At 46.5% G+C, this 15,960-nt stretch overlaps 5 protein-coding genes across 5 annotated transcripts; 4 read left to right on the forward strand and 1 right to left on the reverse strand.

The window, feature by feature from the left end:
• Positions 1–648: 648 nt before the first annotated feature.
• F5147DRAFT_771328 (uncharacterized protein) lies at positions 649–2,106 on the reverse strand (the record flags this gene model as incomplete). The annotated part of the gene is made up of 1 exon (XM_041441227.1): positions 649–2,106. The coding sequence occupies one exon, from the start codon at positions 2,104–2,106 to the stop codon at positions 649–651; it is 1,458 nt and encodes a 485-aa protein (XP_041295198.1).
• Positions 2,107–4,893: 2,787 nt separating this feature from the next.
• F5147DRAFT_572668 (uncharacterized protein) lies at positions 4,894–5,130 on the forward strand (the record flags this gene model as incomplete). Its single annotated transcript, XM_041431103.1, has 1 exon — positions 4,894–5,130. A coding segment is annotated over one exon (237 nt), but the record flags the coding sequence as incomplete, so codon positions are not given.
• Positions 5,131–11,186: 6,056 nt separating this feature from the next.
• F5147DRAFT_744555 (uncharacterized protein) lies at positions 11,187–11,759 on the forward strand (the record flags this gene model as incomplete). The annotated part of the gene is made up of 3 exons (XM_041439681.1): positions 11,187–11,321; positions 11,376–11,564; positions 11,616–11,759. The coding sequence occupies 3 exons, from the start codon at positions 11,187–11,189 to the stop codon at positions 11,757–11,759; spliced, it is 468 nt and encodes a 155-aa protein (XP_041295200.1).
• Positions 11,760–12,149: 390 nt separating this feature from the next.
• On the forward strand, positions 12,150–12,305 carry F5147DRAFT_527041 (uncharacterized protein; the record flags this gene model as incomplete). The annotated part of the gene is made up of 1 exon (XM_041430012.1): positions 12,150–12,305. A coding segment is annotated over one exon (156 nt), but the record flags the coding sequence as incomplete, so codon positions are not given.
• A 140-nt stretch (positions 12,306–12,445) lies between these two features.
• Positions 12,446–14,771, forward strand: F5147DRAFT_527450 (uncharacterized protein; the record flags this gene model as incomplete). The annotated part of the gene is made up of 3 exons (XM_041430025.1): positions 12,446–12,535; positions 12,583–12,894; positions 14,661–14,771. Coding segments are annotated over 3 exons (513 nt in total), but the record flags the coding sequence as incomplete, so codon positions are not given.
• Between the last annotated feature and the right edge of the window lie 1,189 nt (positions 14,772–15,960).

Here is a 15,960-nt window from a genome sequence, read left to right on the forward strand (position 1 = left end):
ATGGGGACAAGCCTCCCTCTGTGCTCGGGGAGGCTGGAACCAAGACCTGGGAATAGACCGGGGGGAAGGGAAGGAGAACGAATTGTGTTATTTAAGCTAGTAGTCAGTGTACTTTGCCTACGTTTGACTAATAGTAGGCCAGAGGTGTATCTTTAACCGGCTTCTCAGGTAAACTATGTCAGAGTTTTCGTGTTGTGGAACACCCATACCTCTGCACAAGACTACTAACTAGGACTTCAGCCTCTCGGCACGACTCGTCTGAGCCTAAATAGGCTTCCGTGTTCTGGCATGCGCCATGCTTTGTCGAGACGTCACTGCTTTCCTGTCCCATTTTCACAGTCAGTAAATGTGGGCAAGTGACTCTTTGATGTCAGTTCGTGTTTCAAGGGAACTGATTCTGTGTTGCCATTGAGTACTGTCTCAGTGGGATATGGGCCCATGTTGACTCGCTGGTTGCTGTTTTCATGTTTGGTCAGGGTGCTTACTCATTTCCAGCGCAGTCATGGGGTCACGTTTGTATACATTCTATGGCAAGGGAGTACAGGTTATGTACGTAGAGATATATTTTTTCTTTCTTTTCGTAGGTTTTCTGGTAGGGGATTAGTAGTGGGGGTGTGCATATGTAGATGGCCCAGTGGTTGCGCAGTCTCATTTCTTTCCATGCGGCTTTGTGTTCCTCGCTGTCATGACAGTGGTTTTGGACCCAATCTTTGGTCCGTTCCATGAGGGGATGTTGGGGAATGGGCATAGCCCATGAGGGTGGGCGATGGAATGACATATGGGGCAGGCGGTCATCGCCACTGCGGATCCGCAGCCGTCCAGTCCTGTGGGGTAGTCGAGGACATGGAGGAGGGAGTGTAGGTCAGTCCATGCTGTGGCATCGTGGATGGGGCTGATTGTGAAGACATTGAAGCGGGTAACTGATACTCCCCTGGTGACTTTGAAGTCAAGGTGTTCGACCCAGGCAGATCTGATGAGACTCCAAGTAGCCGCGTAGACTTCTTTTTCATCTTTAATTTCACTCATCGAGATAATGTCGTTGATCTCCGCACGGTACTCGTCAGCGGCCCATACATCCGTCACGGCTTTACGGATGATCTGTGGGTTGGATGTAGTGAAGCCGGTCAGGCAGAAGAGTAAGTCGGGTGGATGGTAGCAGCTGAAGGCTCGCGCTTGGAATGTGATGTCGTTCGCTGACCATATGCGTTTGGACAGTATGAGATCTTTGGTCTCTTCAGAGATATTATGTACTAGGAAGCCGATAGGGAAGGCCTTGCTCTCACGTCCACCTTGGGGTTGTGGAGGGGATACGCGGACGGGCTGCGCGTCCTGGTGCACAAAGTTGGCAATGATTGCAATGTTTGCGCATATGCGTTCAGCAAGGATGACCGCTTTCTCAGCAACCTCTCTTCTGGTGTAGTCAAAGACTTGTACTACTAGTTTTGGGTGTTCGACTTGGAACCATGCTAGTAGGATGCGGTTGTCCAAGTGATCAAATACTTCTGCCGAGTGGGTCATGTGTGTGCCAGGGAAGCCGCCAATGGGGGTTGGTGTGAATTGGGGTAGGGTGGTGCAGTGGTGCGGGCCATCATGACGGATGGTAGACCTGTTTTTCTCTGCTAAGGCGAGATGGGCTAGGATGGTCCTTTCTTCCTCGTTGGGAGAGTACGGTCTAGGTGGAGCAGGGGGGTTATCCATGGGTTGGTCTTCCATGTTGCTCTTTGGCGCATGTATAGATTGTGCTAGGTCACTTGACGTATCCGCGTTACTCTGCGTGGCGGTTGTAAGGGGAGGCGGCATCTCCTGGGAGAGGAGGAGGTTATGTATGGAAGACACTCTTTGTTGAATGACCCTTGCGGCGGGTGTTGGCGTCTCTGGGGTACCCGGTGATGCTGTATTAGGGGTCGGCTGGGTCAGAGTCATGTTAGGGGAGTTAGACTGGTCCTCATCATTCAGAGGTTCCATGTTGTCGTCCTCTGGTAAGAGGTCTTGGGAGAAGAAGTGTGGCCTGGAGTGAGGTGTACCCGGTGGGAGATGAGGTGGGAGTGGGTAGGGGCGGGAGGCTTGGGAGGAGGATTTGATCGAGGTGATTTCCTTGTCTCTCATTGTACCGGTGGGCAGAGTTTTCCTGTCAGACAAGTACATCTCTTATACTGTGCATTGGGGCGGCGCCATTCGTCTCTAGGCGATGGGGTGACGCATGTCATAGGAGTTTTCAGGGGGAACCTAGGGTGTAGTCAGGTGGACATGTAATAAGGACAGTGTTAGTCTCGTGTATGGGGGGGTATAAGCGGTGAATTCTCAAGGGTGATGCACGTTGTTGGTTTCAGTATGGGATGGCATTACCTAGTAGGTCTTAGTGTTGGGTTTTATGTTTGAGGTCTTAATTGCAGCGAGTGTTAGTAGGATGGGCATTGTGTTTGGGTGTCTGGACCTTACAGGTTGTGCGGGGTGTGTGGATTTGATGTCATTTTTGGTTTGTTTTTTGTAGCATGGTGCCATGGGTGAGGTGTGTCAGTTGTATGAGGTTTCTAAACGTGTGTTTCATCATGGTTTTGTCGCAGTGGCTAGGTGTTTCCTATGAGCTGGCATAGCTCGACCTTGCCCCGTAAAATTTTACGTGGGAAAAAAACAACCATGGTGGTGGTACGAGTTCAAGGAGCCAATTATCGTAAGCCACATTCTTACCAATCCATCTGATAAATCATGCTCAGTAAGTGTTACGCACTCAAATAGATCTGTTAGGCGGAGCCCTAAGAGGGGCGTCGTCCGCTAACGTTCGTGACGTAACCGGAAGAATCTGGTATAGCAAGTGAGACTGGCGACGATGAGTCGGCAGTGATCACAGTACGTGCGTGTCACGTGACTTCTAAGACAGATGTCTTTGAAGTCACTCAAGGTTAGGACTGTCTTGTCCGAACGATGAGGTCGATCGAGGTAGACTTAGTCGTGATGAGCAACTAAGAAAAGATACTAGAGACTGAAGCCAAAGGGGCGTTCAGAGGGAAGTATGTTCCAGGGAAGATTGAGTAGATTCAAGTTAGAGAATCTAGTACAGGGTGACCGACTACTTATACTAAGTGGAGAGGGTTAAGGGCAAGGCTACCGCACAGTAGGTAAGGGTAAAGGGGAAACGAGAATGGTATAGGTGCGTTGGCAACAGAGCCAGATTAGTGATGGATGGTCGAATGTGGAATGAGACCGAGAAACGTTGGAATGGACCAACAGTAAGAATACAACATGCGGGAATCCGCAGTCAGAAGGAACAGAAAAGGGGAAGCCACATTGGTGGCATGAGTCAGACCGAGTCATAGGTGCAGGACCACATTGGTGGTCGAATCAGGGGAGGAACGTGCGTGCACGTGCATAGAGGCGGACGATGCGAGGGACAGGAACAGTCCTGAGGATCCGGTCAATGGAAAGTCGGTAAAGGAGGATGAGCCGGTAGATGGTGAGGGCGAGGATGAGGGGAAAATGATAGGGGGGCCACGTGACTGATGTTACTTGTAACAGTAAGGGGGTTCCCAAAAGGTATAAAATGACCACATTTTCTCCATGAAATAACAATCCTCCCACTTGACTCTTGTCTCAAACTGTGTGAGATCACTAAGAATTAAAGTGCAGGTTAACATAAGTGCCTTGAGGTAACATCTAAGATATCATTATCTACTCTAAGTTATATACTACCTTACAGGGGTTTGACTATATAACTACTGAACAGCTCTCAGACTAAGCTTTACATATACATAAGACTCTCTCTTTCAATGGAAAGTGAGACACTATTCTAAGGACGACAAAGTTGAACCAGACTTTCATAGGTTGAAACACGACCTACTAGGCTGAAACAAACCTAAATGTACATCCAGAACACAGAACAATCTTTGTTTGAGATTACAGGAAGAGGACAACAAACTAAATCCTCCCAAGAACTCACCACATTACCTCCCACGAAGTAGAAAAGTCGGAGACCATGGACTTAAGGACTGGAAAGAAGTCTTCACCATGTATGATTGTGTTGTCATTATACACAACTTTTATATAAGACCCTTAAGTAACAAGACAGCACATGAAGAGGAAACACGTGAGGACCAATATCCTAATCCCACTGAACCCACACCCCAATTGGACAATGTTGTATGAGCTAATAGCGAGCAATGTGATGTCGTTAATTTGTATTCAGCAGATGAGGAAACAAACCCATGTACATGTCTCCCATTTATCCAGAACATATCCTTCTCAGGACCACAAGGCAAAGTAGTGAGAGTGAAGGCGCTGTTCGATGAAGGTGCCATGATTAGCGCAATGTGCTCATCAACATTCGAGCAGGTCAAGCATCGTCTAGGGAACTGGACACCATCAATGCGATGACTATGCATGGCAAATGGAACGATCATACCCTCACAGGCAATATGAAAGGGAAAAGTCATGATAGGAGGAGTTCAAGCAGATGGGGAATTTGAGGTGTTTGACAGTTGGGGAGGATGGAGCTTCTTGTTGGGGAAGCCAATGTTGCAAGGGTTCCAAGCAATACATGACTACACAACGGATCAAGTCCAAGTAATGGGAAGAGGCAGAATGAAGACCTTGTACAATCAGAGCGAGGCAAAACCAGCAACAATCGAAGACACAGAAGAAGAAAGCATAGGGTCAGTAGGGCAAGAATGAGATGGGAAAGAAGAAAACTCACCCCCAAAGGAAGTAGCAAACCAGTATGAGGAGAAGGCAGATAGACGCACTGATCAAACATTTACAGAAGAACATGACATCAAGCCACCAGAAGACAACACATCACCGCAAGAGCCATCAGGCGAAACATCAGAGGCAATACCGGCAAACTTCATGCAGGACGATAAGACAATATTTACAAGAGTATCAGATCCAATGAACCCTTGAAGGATCAAATACATAGTCAAGTTGGTCCAATATGGGGACACGCTCACAGAAGATGAGCGGAGCAAAGCAGAAGCATTAGTGGCAAAGTATGCAGACATTTTTGCCTGCTCACTGTGGGAGGTCATTCCAGTCCTGGGAGCACAACATTGTCTCGACATACCAGATGGCACAACCTTCAACCTTAGAGTTCATCAGCGCGCACTCACCCCTCTGCAAACTCAATTCCTCCACGAATGAATTGATGAGATGTTAGAGGCAGGAATTATAGAATGCGCACCACTGGATGCAGTGAAGTGCTGCGCAACAGTGCTAGCACAAAAAGCACATGAACAGAAAGGGCTAATGATCGATGAACTGCAACATAAGGTAAACAAGCGATGCACACAGGAAGGACGACCTCCAGCATTCACACTGCCGGAATGCGAGGTGCCAAATGAACCAACCGAACAACAACCTGCAGGGCCGCAAAAATGGTGCATCTGTCAAAATTTTAATGAAGTTAACAGACATACCATCATAGCACTGATGCCACAGGGAGATATTCGAGCGAAGCAACAACGCTTGAGTGGACATAGGTACATGTCCATTGTAAAGAGTTGATTCTGTGTAGGTGCTGAAAATGTTGTTACCTTTGAACTCAATGTGCGAGTGTGATGTTCGTCCCAAAGAGACTGCCTATAGAAATACTCCTTGATATAATGCAAGGGATATCTTGTTAAGATCGAAGGCGAGAGAAGGGAAAGTGACCAAGAGTGCACTCAGTGCTCCAAGGATGTGTCCAAAGTACAGAAGTACTCGTCTGATGTGGTCCAAAGGTGATCCGACGTCAAGAAACAAAGGTCTGAGGTTGCGTGAAGCATCTGAAGAGCTTCCAATGAACAGCAAAGGTTCTGAGAGAAGTACGGCAGGGTGTTGAAGTATAAGACTTGCGAAGTACGACTAGGCAAAGTCTATCGAAAGAACTTAGAGACAGCAAGATGCGAAATGGCAGCGGCCAAGCCAAACAATTGTTCTGAATGAACAAAAGATTGATTGCGCGAAGTACAACTATCCGAAAGTGACTCTACTAACTATGACTTGTAGCAGGGAAAGTGAAGTGAAGTGCAAGTAGCTAGCGAGGCAGATTATATCCTACAGTGTAAAAGTCCAGAAACTGCATAGGCGAGAATAGTAGCAAGATAAGCTATCCAAAATGTAATAAGGCTTGAGGCGAGTCGCTACAAAGATATGCATGTAATAGTGCATGAGGCGCGCAGCTATACGTAGTAATCAGGCTTTCCAACGGGCTGACGACATATGTGCCCCTAAGACATAATCAATAATAAATGAACAAGGTAAAAATGCACCAGTGAAGTCAAACGGACACGGATGGGACATGGTATGGAGGATCAGAAGTGTATACAGCCCTTGGAAAGCGACAGATGACCTTTGGACGACTCGGATGAGTGCTCGGAACTCTCGGAAGGTAAGAGGAGTGTCGAGGAGTGTGTATGTGGGATACCTATGAGGTTGGCAGGATACATGCCCAACGCCGATCCAAGTGCTACACTGTTTTCGATTTCACTTTGGGGTTCTACACTGTTGAGATTCCAGAAGAATCAAGACCCTATATGGCATTCTACGTGGAAGGACATGGATACTTTTGGTACAAACGAATGCCAATGGGACTCACAGGAGCACCATCAACATTCGCGGATATGACAGTGACCCACTTACATGACCTAACAGCAGACACGATGATGGAACTTTTCATAGACGATGGTGGATGTGCAGCAGATGGATTTGAGGAAATGCTAACTAAACTAGAGTGTATTTTTAACGGTGCCGAGAGAAGAAGCTGTCCTTGTCACCAACAAAATGTCGGTTGTTCATGACCAAAACAACATTTGCAGGAGCAACAATCAGACCACAGGGAGTACAACCTGACCTGGCAAAGCTAACCGCCATCGTAGACTGGAAACAGCCAGCAGATGCACTCAATTTGGAGTCATTCCTCGGACTAACAAGTCACTTCAGAGACTTAGTACAGGGATACGCCAAGAGAGAAGGATCATTACATGACCTCATGAAAGCAGCACCTCTCAAGACACCATATTCAAAGATGACATATTGTCGCACGCTAAGAGATTTCAAACTTAAGGAGGTTTGGACTGCTAATCACACAACAGCGTTTTTAGATCTGAAAACGGCCCTCATCTCAAGACCAGTATTGCAGGCGCCCATATACAATGGATCAAACTTCATAGTCACATCAGATGAATGCCAAGAAGGCTTTGCAGCGGTACTAAGTCGACGAGTCCACAAGCGGAAGCCATCAGGAAAATGGGCAGAGTGTCTTCATCCAATCTCCTTCACATCAAAATGAACATCAAGAACGGAGCAGAACTACAAACCATTCCTATTGGAATTCGCAGCTCTGAAATTCAGATTAGACAAGTTCTCGGCAACACACAATAATAAAGATGCCAGATCTCTTGAAGATGATGAACATCTTTTTATGAGACTCAGGTGCAGCATTTCACCAGCAATCAACATAGACAGTGCTTGGCTCCAAAGAGTCTCCAGAGTTGGGTTCATCTATCCAAGGGTCATCTGGATCATGCAAGACATGTTGGTCCTGCATGCGGCACGAATATTGAACCTTGTCCTTGAATTGATCTACATAGGTTTCAGTGAGCCAAATTGAAGATAAGCCACATCTCGGGTCAAAGTGTTCATTGCCACCACGTATGGCTGGGTCGATGAGCTTTGCAGAGTTATTACCATCAAGGGTGCATAGAACCGAATACTCAAGAGGTGGTTCACCCACTACCTTGTACTGACATGCAGGACATGAAGTGAGCATGCACCAATTTGGTGTATCGTGACCGAGGGCAGCTTGAAGATGGCTTTCAACATGCCTCTCAAGTTCAAGGTAAATATCATAGGCAACTTGTAGCTGTTCAGCAAGGTGCTGCCAATAACACACCTAGTTTATGCAAATATTGGTTTTGATGAAAAGAATTGACTTATGTTGTGAAGAAAAGCAAGCTTTTTCACTTCTGCATTAATGCTATAATGTGGGCACACACAGTGGGTCTGGCGGAAGACATCGAGGGTGTGAATCATAATAGCAATTGTAGGATGAAGGGGAGAACTGCCAATGCAGCCATGTTGGAGCAAGGTAGCATTGATGAAAGGCAAGACATGATTAAAAGTGTGGTGTAGCACTCAGCCTTGTGCTGAGCTCGTATTCTGTTATTTCCCAACACACATCCAATGCCCGTCGCACACTACTCACTTCCCAATGTAACCCAATGCTAACCCGCTTGATCCAATGCTAACCTGACGTAACCTGACACTTTGACTAGCAGACCCAATGTTTCGGCCACATCAGCCAACCCAAAATCCTGCGCACTTGTCCTATCTGTGTCCCATCCCGTCTTGCTAGCCCCACTGGTGCATAGTTGATTATTTCACACATTACTCACATCGTAGCATGCACTATTACTGTTACAGTTAAACTATGACCCCATTGATTCCCCCATTACTGGACAATGGTCTATGACCCCCTCTGTTACAGAATGTTGGATCACCTTCCAGTACCTTACTCATATGATTGCTAAAGCTTCCTATCGTGCTAGCAACCGCTATCATGCATAGCCCTTATCTTGATAAGGACTCTTATCTCTTATCTCCACTCCCATCTTGATACACACTTTATGCCTACCTTTCCTAGCCTGGTCTGTGCGCTCCATACAGACTATTTAAGCACAGTAGTTACCACTTGTATTCCTCACTTTAATCTACTGGGTTCTACCTGGAAACTAGTCCTTCAGTAAGGTCTCCAACCTTACTGTCTAAGAACCACTATTCTAAGGCAGTCAGCGACACTGTCCTTAGCCAGAAACCTTGACCCTATATTCATAGGCAGACCTTGCTTTACACTTCGACTTGACCATCCAGTCATTGTAAAGAAGAACGACCCCAGTCATAACAAAAGATTAAAGTCTACCCCACTGTGTGTCACCACCTGTGACACAAGAAATCAGAAAGAACCAAGATGACTTCCCTCGGCCCCTTGATCAGAGCATTTGGAGCGCTGTAGAGATACAACAATTGCTGGACACTACACGAAGTAAGTGTTTAGCAATATAAAAATGTTGTAGTCGTGCATAGCCTAGTCTGCTATACTTGCAAGACAAGTGTGTTCGACCCGAGGGGTTTGCTGTATGGTATTAGAATAATCAGTTATATGAAAAGGAAGATAGTCCGAAGCATGGGAAACAAAGTCCGAAGGTATAATTACAAGTCCGATGTCAAAAACATCGGGTCCAATGTTTTTGGGTTTTGTTGGGTTGTGTTGGGTTAGCGTCAGGTTAGCATTGGGAATGCAGTGAATGTTGTGTATAGCGAATGGCGGGTTACTGTCAGATGTTTCAGATAAAGAAAGGATGATATTTGCGGAATTCAGCTAAGAACTACTCACTATCAGATGACCTCCTCCTACTCAGAGGTAGAAAGGTCAAGTAATAGGTAGGAGGTATGCGAAATATATAGTGTCTATGTAGAATTTCGGAGTGCTATAGGCGAAAGTAGTAGCACTGATTTTTGGGTCCGATGTCCTATGTAATAAAACACGATGTACTGCGGACATGTAATAATGTGTTCTACAATGTTAGCGATGTGAAAACAAGTAACTGTGCACCTAGTGGGGATAGATATGACAGGACAAGACATAGGGAGGACAAGTGCATGGGAAAATATCGGGTCCGATGGATGGGAAACGTTGAGTTCGTCGGACTAGCATCAGATTTAGCAGATTAGTGTCGGGTTCAGCAGATAAACATCGGATTGAGCGGGTGAGTGTCGGATAACATCAGGAAGTGATTCATGTGCAATGGGCATTTGACATGCATTGGAAAATAGCTTAATACGAGCCTAGCACAAGCTCGAGTGCTACAGCACTTAACCTAAACCCACCAAACACCATGACTACCACCACCAGAGAAGTAGAAATCAAGATCAGTGCCCCCCCAGAATTCGATAGAGACAGAGATGAATCAGAAATATTCTTGCTAAATTGCAATGTCTATCTTGACATCAATGACAAGATCTACAACACCGATAAGAAGAAAGTTATTTTCGCATTGTCATACATGACCAAAGGAAATGCTGCCGCATGGAAAGAAGACTTTATGACAGCAGCAGAAGACCTTTCCAGAAAGAACACCACTGGAACTGTGATCGGTTATGGAGATTGGATCTCCTTCAAAGCGGAATTCAGAGACACATTTGGCACCATAGACCCAGCCAGAACCGCCATGACCAAAATAAGAAACCTCAAACAGAACGGTGACCTCCAGACCTAATACTGCATTCTTGCCCACAAAGCAGGGATGAAAGAACACACTCCTAGAATTGAATTCTTTTGCAAAGGACTAAACAGAGGACTTCATGACCAACTCAATTGCACCGGGGAAACCCTCAATGACTTTGACACAGTCGTAAATACCTGCATTAATCTCGATAATGCCTTCCAGCACCTGAGGGCAATTCAAAGAAGGGAAAACCCCCAGCATCAGCAAAAGAAGAACTGGGGAAACCACAGTTACACCTCTCGAAGAGATAACGATGCAATGGAAGTAGATCGCCTCACCGATAAGGAAAAAGAAGAACACATGCACACTGGAAAGTAGGGATCAGCAGGGGTATGGGTAACCCCTGGGGGTCATGGGTAGTGGTACCCAGGGGTATGGGTATGGGTAGGGATCTTGGGACCCATGGACCAAACATGGTACCCTTGGACCAAATACAGGACCCTCGGTCCATGGTCCATAGATTGTATATATAACTGTACAGTACCACATGATCAATACACATTACAAATTAACAAAGGCTGATAACGAGTCTAATCTAACTATATCCACTCAGTGCCCGCCTATCAACAAATGTTATCTAAACGGACCACCAAGCCCACTAAGAAGGCACTTGCTATGGCCGCAGAAGGCAATCGAGCAAAGTGAAAAACTACAGATAAGGCTCCTGCTTCCACAGTCACATCGAAACAGCCTAAGGTGATGGCATCCACAGAGATAGAGCATGGAAATAGTCCATCATCAACACGGAGTTATCGAGCTACTGTAGAGATGGAAGAAGAAGAGGAGGCAGCTCACCACGTTGCAGACACTATTGTAATTGAGTTCGATGCCGATAATGAAGATGCAGAGAGTTCTAAAGAGGATCCATCAGAATCATCAGACACTGAGCTAGGTATGTACTTATGAAACATGTCATGCAAAATCTAATGACAGATGAATGCAGAGAGACTTATGCGAGATTGGACATCACCAATCTATGCCTTTTTCAAGCCAATACCAGCAATCGAGTACCACGACAAGCGCCGATGTCATGTCTTTAAATGTGCTGCGCATGGCTGCAAACACAAAGTTCGACGATACCTTGATAAAAAAGATGCAAAATCAACTGGCAATATGTGAAAGCATGTCAAGAGTTGTTGGGGAGAACCTGCCTTACAATCAGCAATGGCTTCAGGAAACACCGAGGCTGCATGTGAAGGGCCTATCAAGAGCCTACTTGAAACTGGATCAATCAGAACTTCCTTCACACAAAAAGGAAAGGGAAAGGTTACCTATTCACACCGTCAGCATACATGTGCTGAGACTAGGTATGTCTTGAGCAAGCACAGTAGACACCTCTGATACCATATAACCGGGGTAGAGGTTGTGCGTTGGGTATCCGAGAGCCTGCGACCGTTCAAAATCGTCAATGATTGTGGTTTCAATGCCCTAATGAAGACTGGGTGTCCAGAGTATTACTTACCATCCCTTCAACTGTCTCACACGACATCAAACAAGTGTTCATAAAAACATGCAAACGTATAGCAAACATGTTACAAGTAAGTCAAACTTAGCACAGGATAAGACACAAACTCAAATGCTCACCAGAACTATGATGGCAAACTTAATTTTGCAACTGATGCCTGGACCTCCCCGAATTATTGTTCATTTGTGGCTATATCAGTCCATCTGGAGCACGAAGGTCAGCCTTTAGCTATGATTCTTGACATTGTTGAAGTTTCAAAGGTAAAAAACTTACCATCAATTGAAATCATGCTGACAGGCACACACAGTCGCACACTGTCGCTAATTTGGTGGAGGCATTCGCAACTGTCCTAGAACAGTTCGGAATCTCAGACAAGGTAAAAAAATTCATTATCGGTTCGAGGAATAACTCACCAGTGGCATGGCACACAGATACTCAGTGTGACAGCAGACAATGCATCATCAAACGATACTCTTGTGACAGAACTCGTAGATCTGGTGCCCCACTTTGCGGGTCAGGCAAGTCACACACGATGTTTCTTGCATATCATCAATCTTGTTGCTAAGTCCCTGTTACATGAGTTCGACACCTCAAAAAATAAGGCTGGAGAGGGTGGAGAGAGAGATGAAGAATTGGATGGACTTACTAGGGATATCGAACTTGAGGACTTGCAGACACAGGGTCGAAGACCCAAACAAAGACACCGAGAATGACTGATAATGATGATGGGTGGGTAAACAAAGAGACACTGCTCAATCACAACGAGCGCTTGGAGTTGGCAGCCAATATTCGGCCAATTAGACTGCTACTAGTAAAGGTAACAACAAAAGACTCACCTGTGGTGTATACTAATACCCATCACAGCTCCAAAAACTCGCCACCAAGATCGTTCACTCAACAACAATCCTCCTTCCTGTGTGGAAAGGCATTCTTGAAGACTTGAAGCTTGCACAGCAAATCATGCCAAGGGATGTTTCAACACGTTGGAATTCAACGTTTGATATGTTGAACTTCGCATTGCAGTACCGAAATGCGATTGATGTCATCGTTGACAAGCGAAAGTTGGGTCTTGGGGAATATGCATTGGAAGATGGTGAGTGGATGCTTGTGAAACAACTGCATGATGTGTTGAAGGTATGTGGTCACATGACACTAGTAACACATGCTGACATAACAGTCACAGATACTCAAGGATGCGACACTTTACTTCTCACGAGCAACCCCAAACCTTGCGACGGTCATCCCAGCCATGGATCATATCGACAATGTTTTCACCAGCTGCATCGTCCAGGATGACCACCTTGATCCTGCCATCAGCGCAGCTCTTGGACTTGCAAAGTGAACTCTAAACCGCTATTACTCATGTTCTGACTCCTCTGAAGTGTATCACATTGCTATGGGTGTGTCTTTTGTTTTTATGTTGTTTTCTAGTCTAAATCTAATTATCTTGTAGTCCTCCATCCCCAGCACTGTTACAGGGATCTGTAACACCTACTAGAGCCCCAGCTCTCCCTACGCCTGCCCCCGCTCTGCTAGACTCCCCGCGCGGCTGTGCGCCGCCCGTACCTAGAAAGACAGCGGTCTGGACCGCTATGACCCCGCCTGGCGCTATGACCCCGCCCCTGGCACTATGACCCCGCCCCTGGCCTAGACGGCCTTGTACCTGATCCATGAAGGCTGTACGCCTCATGGACACCCTGTTACAGGGATCTGTAACACCTACTAGAGCCCCAGCTCTCCCTACGCCTGCCCCCGCTCTGCTAGACTCCCCGCGCGGCGGTGCGCCGCCTGCGCCTAGAAAGACAGCGGTCTGGACCGCTATGACCCCGCCTCATGGCGCTATGACCCCGCCTGATGCTATGACCCCGCCCCTGGCCTAGACGGCCGTGTACCTGTTCCATGGAGGCTGTACGCCTCATGGACACCCTAGATCAGCGCATGCATACAGCATGTCGCTTCATGAAGATCCGGAGCGCTTGGCGCTTCCTGTACCTATGCGCAGCTGCACTTGGCGCCACATGTATGATCAGAGGTTAAGCCTCATGTACTTTATCTAACCTCATGTCTGGTTATCTTAGATGTACGATATACTATAGATTACAGACTGAGCTTGAACACCTACATACACTATGTATAAGTAGGCACATTGTTGTAGATTATACTTCACTTTAATCTACTAGGTTCTACCAAGAACTTGCTCATCTAAGCTTAACCGCTTCCTTGTGTGAGACCGCACTTCAGAGTCGCTCCCATACACCTCTGCACGTATCCGCTAGCCCTGCATCTCGACGAGCGCCGTCTTACCGAGATCGCCGGAGGAATCCTTGACGTTCCGTCAAGGCCAGACCACACTCAGCTTCAGTAGACTCACTCGAGTCGTCGCTGAGAAGACCTATCCTAGTTCGCACACGCCGACCTACAGTCGACGTAACACACCCTAGATCAGCGCATGCATACCACATGTCGCTTCATGAAGATCCAGAGCGCGCTTGGCGCTTCCTGTACCTATGCGCAGCTGCCCTTGGCGCAGCATGCTTGATCAGAGGTTAAGCCTCATGTATGCTATCTGAACCTCATGTCTTGTTATCATAGATTTACGATATACTATTGATTACAGACTGAGCTAGAATACTTGTAGTACTTCCCTATAAGTAGACACAGATTATTGTACTTAGACTTTACTTTAATCTACTAGGTTCATCCCCAGAACTTGCTCATCTAAGCTTACCAGCTTCCTTGTGTGAGACCGCACTTCTAAGTCGCCCCCATACGACTTAGCACGTATCCGCTAGCCCTGCATCTCGACGAGCGCCGTCTTACCGAGATCGCCGGAGGAATCCTTGACGTTCCGTCAAGGCCAGACCACACTCAGCTTCAGTAGACTCACTCGAGTCGTCACTGAGAAGACCTATCCTAGTTCACACACGCCGACCTACAGTCAGCGTAACAAGCACAAGCTGTCATATTTTCAGTCTGCCGGCTGGCAGCAGGACTGGATCGACACAGCTGAAAACCTTGTTTGCACAGAATTCAAGTGTTATGTGTCTCACTTACCGGTCCCTACTAATAACAATGCTAATCCGCCACCAGCAGTATCAGAGGTTGACGAGGTGCGTGCTACTAACATAATTTCCATTATCGCAGCTAACATCAACCCTCAGGACACAAATATCTTCGACCGTTTACCCACACTTGCCCATCCCAAGTCCACTAGTACATCTGCTGAGGAACTCAATAGTTACCTCAATGCAGACATCGAGGATGTTTCGGATCCGATAGCATGGTGGTGTGGGCACCGAAAGACTTACCCGCGACTCTCTCAAATGGCGTTGGACTACCTTACTATCCCTGGTATGTTTTTATTTTAACACTAGTATATTGTCTGACATTAATGATTCTAGCAACCTCCGTTGACGTTGAGCGTATTTTCAGCCATGGGCGCTTACTTCTCTCCCATGTCTGAAGCCGTCTCTCCGCACAGACTACACGTGCGCTCCTTTGCGTTGGGCTATGGAGCCAACTAGGATTGGTGAAGGATCACGACATTCACTCAACTGCTAGCTTGCCTGATATCGAAGCTGAGGAGGAGCTGCAGGATGGGTGGGATAGTATTTTACTAGGGTAATTTACATGATGTATTCTCATTGCATACAATTCAGTTCTGTGGGTACATGTATACCCACCATACCCTTGACCCACACTGTACCCCTCCAGCTACCCATACCCCTCGAGACCCATGGGTATAAGGGTACAGGTATCTTGCAGGTACGGGTACAGGTTGGTGGCTGCACACCCGCAGGTTTACCCCTGCTGATCCCTACTGGAAAGTGCTTCAGATGTCATCAAGTCAGACATTGTGCCAATGATACCACCTTCCATCCCAGAGAGGCAAAACAGAAGGCGCCTATCCGAAAGAAAGGTGGAGAAGGAAGAAAGCAGTGACAACAAAGAAGACAATCACCATTTTATGGAAAAGGATTTTTGAAAGAGAGGACTTATGCAACCATAAAATTTTGTACTTATTGACTTGCAAACAACTTAGTAGCAGCTTGTTACACTGTGCAGTTAACTTTTGTTACTTTCCCTACTTGCATGCCTTTCTGCCCTTGCAGGAGCTTCTGAAATCATGTGCTTACTTTGGTAACTTGCTAAAACCAGGGGACAATTGAATAAGCTAAATTAAGTTTCTAATTTTGGGCACAAGTGACAGAAAAGGGAGACAAGGAATGTGTGAATTTACTG

Source organism: Suillus discolor (genome assembly GCF_016758755.1).
Source record: "Suillus discolor strain FC423 chromosome Unknown F5147scaffold_15, whole genome shotgun sequence".
Lineage (NCBI taxonomy): Eukaryota > Fungi > Basidiomycota > Agaricomycetes > Boletales > Suillaceae > Suillus > Suillus discolor.